The 6,997-nt window shown below is 39.0% G+C and overlaps 2 protein-coding genes across 2 annotated transcripts in view; one reads left to right on the top strand and one right to left on the bottom strand.

Annotated features, from left to right (window-relative positions):
• asnsd1 (asparagine synthetase domain containing 1) overlaps positions 1–2,334 on the top strand; it is a 3,729-nt gene extending 1,395 nt beyond the window's left edge. Inside the window, exons 2-3 of the mRNA XM_027167826.2 lie at positions 242–423; positions 1,369–2,334. Coding sequence (XP_027023627.2) covers positions 242–423; positions 1,369–1,615 — 429 coding nt within the window. The 3' untranslated portion in view covers positions 1,616–2,334. The remainder of the gene's footprint in view (positions 1–241; positions 424–1,368) is intronic.
• Positions 1,607–6,854, bottom strand: zgc:136439 (uncharacterized protein LOC678627 homolog). The gene is made up of 8 exons (XM_027168124.2): positions 6,663–6,854; positions 5,075–5,164; positions 4,852–4,931; positions 3,416–3,531; positions 3,133–3,230; positions 2,987–3,055; positions 1,896–1,954; positions 1,607–1,806 (listed from the first exon to the last, which is right to left on the bottom strand). The coding sequence occupies exons 1-8, from the start codon at positions 6,852–6,854 to the stop codon at positions 1,686–1,688; spliced, it is 825 nt and encodes a 274-aa protein (XP_027023925.1). The 3' UTR covers positions 1,607–1,685.
• Between the last annotated feature and the right edge of the window lie 143 nt (positions 6,855–6,997).

The following is a 6,997-nucleotide window of genomic DNA, read 5'->3' as shown; positions in this document are numbered from 1 at the left end:
TGTACCTGAACACAAGATGAAGTGATGAAGTGAGGTGTGGTCTGTTAATTTACAGTTGATTGAGTCCCATGACAAACACAGCAGAAAACATTTAACACTCAGGTTACAAACCTCCCAGAGTAACAGACCGTGAGAGATCACGTCAAATTGTTTGCAATCCAAATCCAGATAAATGTGTAATCTGTGTATGAAGGACATTCTGTGGACTCTATGATGGACTCTAACCTATGGCTCTTGGCAGGTCATTCTGACGGGCATCGGGGCAGACGAGCAGCTAGCTGGCTACTCCAGACACCGAGTACGTTTTAAAACCTCGGGTCTTCAGGGACTGGTCAAGGAGCTGGCTATGGAGTTGGGTAGAATTTCCTCCAGGAATCTCGGACGAGACGACCGGATTATCGCGGATCATAGCAAAGAGGCCAGGTAACTCCTCATTTCAGCATCCTGAGAAGTTTGAACATGCAGGAGCACCGGCAGGGGCTTCAAAACAACATCTTTTAATTTTAACATGGGCCTGGAGTCATAAACCGGTGTTTGGTCAGACGTACAGTAAAGTGTTAAATGTTACACTTTTGTGGGCGGGGCTAAGTTACGAGCTCGGGCTGTAGATCAGGATGCAGAATTGACTGAGGAAAGGACGAGGAAATCGTGGAAAACTAAAACTAGATAGATAATGTAATAAATTAAATGGTGGTTAATTATTTTAAATAGCATAAAAATTTCTACAGTACAACGCTATTGAATTCTCGAATCTGATTGGTCAGAAGGCGTTGATTAATTTTCTGTTAATTTTATGACCGAAATGTGGCTGAAAATCAAAGGTTTATGAAATAGTTCATAAACCTTTGATTTTTCAGCCACATTTCTGTCATAAAATTAAAAGAATGGATAAAGGGATTTAAAAATGTGTAAATGTTGATTCGGTGAGGTTTTCTTTTGAGGGGGAAAAAAATTCTCGATTCTGAACAATAAAGAAGCGTTTACGTTTCTCTTTTTCTTTGCGGTTTCTCTATCGCATCAAGCTGATTTTTTTTTTATTTATTGACTTCAAGAAAAAAAAACTGACTGCAGGTGATTTACAGATGGAAAAAAATGATTTTTTTTTTTTTCAAATCGCTGTGTTGTAAAAGGAATAAAAGGAATACTTCCTGATGTTGAAGTTAATAATCAACTTGGTTGAGGAAGAGTGACAATGACATCATTACACCCTCCTGTTGTTGATCATTTTCCTAGAGCAGCAGGACAGGGAGTGTTTACATCCTTTCATCAGGTTCAGAGTCAAATTTGTCAAACTTGTTAGAATTCAAATCATTTAAACCTTTTTTTTTCTTAGATGTGAGTGAATTTAAATCTAATCTGTGCGCTCAGGTTCCCGTACTTGGACGAGGACGTGGTGAGCTTCCTGAACACGTTGCCGGTTTGGGAGAAAGCAGATCTGTCTCTGCCCCGGGGACTGGGTGAAAAGCTCCTCCTGAGGCTGGCAGCCGTCGAGCTCGGACTCGGACCTTCTGCTGTACTGCCCAAGAGAGCCATGCAGTTCGGGTCTCGAATAGCCAAGCTGGAGAACAGCCGTGAGAAGGCTTCCGAAAAGTGCAGCAGACTGATCGCCAGTTAGAGCACAAAATTTATTTTATTTTATTTTTTTCATCACGGGATCTGCGGATCCAAATATCTCTGTTGGAATACTAGATTAAATAAACGTCTGGATTTTGAAGCTGTTCTCTGAAGTATCTGTCGCACTCGGTGTACGATGCCAGGTTTCCGACATCGAAGCGCCCTGAAACCTCGTGCACGTACACTGGCCTTCTGAAATAATAAGAAATCATACAAGATAAGACATGACAGTACACACAGTGTGTAAAAGACGCTTTAGGGTTATAATTGAAATGAATTACCTTGCTATAAGCCATGACAGGAAGTTCCCCGGTGCATCTTTCTCCTCGAGTGGCCGTGTCTGTAACAACGAGGGTTGAAGCTTGCAGTTAAGACGGTGTACGTACTTATGCCGCTGCGTACCTGAATCCTCAATTCTGATTGGTCAGGAAGCGTTGATTAAATTTTCATAATGTCATCATCTCTGACAATTATGGTGTTACTGTTCTGCTAGCGTTTCTATAGTAACCTAATAACAAATAGTATAGTTGTCTGTTAAGGATGTTTAATGAGCACGGAAGGAGTCTCCAGTGTCAGGTTGAAAAGTTCATTAGTGTGAAAGAAAAGAGGCTGCTTTAAAGTTAACATGACGAGGAGCTCGTTTTTGTTTCACAGATGTTCCCAGCCATCACATGTAACTAGAAATGGATAAAGAATAAAGATTTTTCTCTTAACAAATAACAATGACAATCGTCGTCACTGAACACTTTTAGGAACATAATCAACTTTAGGGTGATAAAGCTGAAGCTCTGCTTCATTGCAGCACCACGTCTTTGATTTATTTTAATTATTTTTATTCCTATAACAGCATCCCTGAATATTTTATTCTTTATATAAAATGCCTTTACAAGACATATAACAGGTGACGTGTGCTAAATAAGAAATGTGCCGCAAACAGAAAACATCACAATCAGGTTGTCATTGAAGTGAAGAGTATTTTTTTCTAAAATTAAAGCATGTCTCTGACTTCTGAAGAGACTTGTCTCTGTCTATGATGTACTAGAAAACCCGAATCTTTTCAGATTAATGTTTAACGGCACAGTCTCCTTTCTGTTAACTCTCAATCGTTTAAATACTTATAGTTTCTTTTTTTTTTTTTTTGCACATCAAATGTTTTTGCGAAGTCTACAATCCGGAGGAGAAACGATCAGAACAGACAAAGAAATCAGAGTTTTATCATCAAAATGTCTTAGAGACTCCAACCTAAGGACATCTTAGGTTCAAATCTTTTTGTAGGTTCAAAGACACGGTGTGAGGTTTAGAGGTTTAATTAACAAATGAGAAGTTTTACTATACGTTTTATATTTTTTACATTTGAACCGAGTAAACTCACCTCCTTCTCCTTCAGGAAGACGTCCAGCAGAGGAAGTGTTGTTCTTGAAAACAAGTAAAAACAGGGACACTGTGGAAGAAAAATGTTCCTCAGTGTGTTTAGTTAAAGCTGTAGCGAGACATCGATATGTGGCATGGTGTACGTACGGCGCTGCGTGAGCGTGTCTCAGACGGCAGAGGCTTTTCCTTCATGTGCTGCACCCGAAAGTCTGAATCCACCTCCAGGATGCCGTATTTTGACGTTTCTGCAAAAGCAAGTGTGTCACGATTCAGTGATTTAGCATCGCAGACAGAAGCCAGATTTACACTTACATCTTTAATTGAGTTTGTGATCGAAATTCAAGTTAAAAAATAGAATTTGAGGCATCGATTTTATTAATTGATTTCCTGGCTTTTTTCCCCCCCTTAAAATCTGATAACCCGTGCTCACCCTCGTCCTTGCACTGACAAGTGACCACCAAGTTTCCGTCTTCACTTTTCTTCTGCACCTCAGCAAATCGCTCTGTGAACTTTCTGAGACTGAAGTCCTCTTTAAACAGTGTGTCACTGGAGAAAAACACACCACTCGAACATCAGGGGCTGTTCATAAAAATAATTCTGGGCCAATGATAGCTATTTAATTTAGAAGACACTCTTAATAAAAGTGTTTTTTTTTTAAAGTCCAGGAGAAAGTGTTTAGAATTTAATAACGGCTCCTAACCCTGTATGTCATTCTAATAGACTAATCAGCCATAAAGTTCAAACCACCTGCTTAATTTAGCATAAGACTCCTTGAGCTACTAAAACAGCTCTGACTCAGCCATGACTCCACAAGACCTCTTAAGGAGTGCTGTGGTATCAAGATAACAATCGGACTGAGAATTGGGAAAATTAGAGGTAAGATGAACACCTAGAACTCTGTCAGGTTCCTAAAACTGTTCAAAGTGTCAGTACTCGTTACTACTGAAAGAGACCACTGAAATTAGTGAAACCGCCACCATTAAGGGATGTAATTGGTCTGCAGTAATGTTGAGGTAAGTGCCAAATGTCTAAGTAACATCCATATGAACTCCAGGACCCAAGGTTTCCCAGCAGAACATGGTCCATAGCTTCACACTGCCTCCAGTCTGTCCCAGGTAAGCAACACACATGCACCCAAAAGTAAACCATCACCAGACCTCTATCTTCCACTGCTCCATGGTTCAGCTCTGATGCTTACATGTACACTGACTGTGTACAGGTGTCAGCATGGGCACACTGACCGGTCTCCCTTTGGTCTCTTTGGCCATTTACAAAGTCACACGAATTCCTATGCTTCACCATTTTTCCTCCTATTAACATATCAACTTCGAGAACTGATGAATATGTATCTCAGTGATCTTAATGCTATGGCTGATCTGTCAATTTTTTATATTTGTTGAATGTATTTTCCACCTCTCAGGGTACCTGCATCAAGACCTCTAGAAGACACTTTCTCAAGTCTCTTCCTTAAATGCATAAACTAGCACTTGGTTTGTTAGAGTTAGAGACTTGTATCGATGTATTTCATTGCTAGAGACTTTCTGTAAGTTGCTCTAGATGAGAACGACAATGAAAAATGACTGTTAATTTTCTAAGCTTGCAAAGATCATGGTGTAAAAGGACATGGGTTTAAAAGTTTGCCTAAAGATGGCTAAAAGTTTGCTAACTTTGTGCACTTTTACTGCCGATTTAATAGTTTTTGGATATTTACATGCCACAACTATAATCTGATTTGTGTTCATATAGTTCACTTTTTTGTTTACTCACTTGCCCTTAATAAAAATTCACTCATTTTTCAATAGGTTTTAAATGAAAATGAGCTTTCTGTCACTTCGTTGGCGAAAAACACAGGAAAGCGAGACGTACCCTCCGATCACAATGACATCATCGTGCACAGCAAAGTGATTCACCGCCAGCTGAAGGCATGCAACTGCCCCGAGTCGCTTCTGCACAAAAACATTAGTCGTGTTAGTAATGTGCCATCATGAAGCATCAAATGACTCTGAAAGAACTCACCCAAAATGATCCCTGATTATTGACACTGTAAACAGGAGCATATGGATGTGTCGGCGGTTTGAGTTGGTCGTACCTCATTATTTCTCGTTCCGTCGTTAAGGACTTGAACACTGGGGAATTCTTGAGCCCAGAGCTGGAAATCTTCATGGTAAAGTGCATTGGTCTATGGAGAAGAAGAGTTAAAAAGATTATTAGGGCAGTTCGAAAAACTAGCATTAATCTAATTTATTATAAGTTGATTACTGTTACTTTATTATTATTATTATTAGAGTAGAAACACCATACGGCATCTTCATTCATCCAGCAATATAAAAGACTTCTTCAATAGTACAGCAATTTAAGGTAATGTCATGTTTTTTTCAGCTGCTCCCTGTTCAGATCATCCCATCTTCATATTTTTTATTTGGCACAGGTTTTATACCGGATGCTCTTCCTGACCAACCCTCCCATTTTATTCAGGCACAGAACTGACACTGAGATTTAACCCCTCAGTGGCTGGGTTGGGTCCCAGCTCTGTAATCAAGCCCAGGATGTGGCAGTAAGAGTGAGGGATTCTGCTGTGGAACCACCAAAGTATTTAGCTTAAAGTCTTGTCATAAATGTGACATAACTTTTATGATGAATCCCACAATAAGACCCTGAAAATGTCATAGCACACAAATTAAAACATTATGTAATATCTGATCAATATATTGTCCATTTAGGATATCCATATTCATAAAGGACCCTGCATTCTCCCCACCATAGCCAAGGTTCTACTGCCAGGCAGGGAAACAAGGATAAGTTGGTTGGTTTTTCCCCTTAGTGAATCAGTAATTTTCCTGAAACGATTGCTTTGAAATAGATAATCGACTTTTGTAATTGACATTTGCCAATCCCCCTATCCAAAGTGATGTACAAAAACGCTATGACATCTTTAATTTTATCTTGAATACAAAGATACTCGTTCACTAGGTCACAAATGAAGAATACCATGAGTCTAAAGATCTGTCGGGAGAAAATATAGCAATTCACACCTTAAGGAAGACTGAAAATACTCTTGATTAATCCCCTGAGAGAACTAAAGGGCATAACTCAACGGTCAACGGTGTCGACGATGCCGTACAATACAACACGACAGTTCAAATAACACTACCGTAGATCCAACTGAATTAAACATAAGTGTAAATATGACTGTGTGTGTGTGTGTGTGTATGTGTACATATATATATATATATATATATATATATATATATATATATATGTATGTATATGTATATGTATGAATCTATCCATCATTTTAAGGACCACTAGCTTTCCTTAAGACGCCGATCTGTTGAAGATGGCGCTTTAATAACACCGTTCTGTCCCGTGTATCTTTTCTTTATTACAAAAGTGTATTCTCATCCATCTGAAAATTATCAGTGAGAAGAAAAATATCATAAAAATAAAAAAAGTATCTTAAAAATACTGAAAATAACAATGTGTGACGTCATAAATATTTTCAGTACATAATATGTGACGTCTGAGTGCGACACAACTACTGACTTTTCAGCAGAATCACTAAAACAGCTCCAAACACACAAATCAGAACCAGATTAGAAAGATCTCAATGTGAACACGTTTAAAGCGTTTCAGAGTGTTTTTCCCCCTTTATTTACTAGTTATGAAAGCAGACTCACGACCACAAAGACTTGATCTATACACTCAGACTGAGTGAGAGCTCTGAGCCAATGGGAGACGAGGACGCGGTCTCCAACCGGAAGTAGAGCTTTAGCAACGCCATGTAAATGTTTAAAGTGTTTATTCTGTTCCTTCTCAATGTCTCTCTGGAGCCTCGTCCCATAACCTGCAGCCAAAACAACAGCTTTCATAATGGAGACTGTCTCATAACATAAACGCTCTTTGTAATTCCAGCTAGATTAAAAAAAAAAAATACATATGTGTGTGAAGAAATATTGAAGCAAGTCTTCAAATCACAACTCCGTCGAAAGGTTTCTGACGACCTTTGAGTTAG

The sequence above is a fragment of the Tachysurus fulvidraco genome, chromosome 6 (assembly GCF_022655615.1).
Source record: "Tachysurus fulvidraco isolate hzauxx_2018 chromosome 6, HZAU_PFXX_2.0, whole genome shotgun sequence".
Classification (NCBI taxonomy): Eukaryota; Metazoa; Chordata; class Actinopteri; order Siluriformes; family Bagridae; genus Tachysurus; species Tachysurus fulvidraco.
The sequence above is the reverse complement of the archived record's forward strand: the minus strand, read 5'-3'. Positions and strand labels throughout refer to the sequence as shown.

Coding starts and splice junctions, on each gene's coding strand:
- zgc:136439 (XM_027168124.2), bottom strand. CDS start 6,854: ATGAAAGCTGTTGTTTTGGCTGCAGGTTATGGGACGAGGCTCCAGAGA. Junction 5,165..6,662: donor TAGATCAAGTCTTTGTGGTC/GTGAGTCTGCTT, acceptor TCTTCTCCATAG/ACCAATGCACTTTACCATGA. Junction 3,532..4,851: donor GATGTCATTGTGATCGGAGG/GTACGTCTCGCT, acceptor GTTTTTCTCCAG/TGACACACTGTTTAAAGAGG.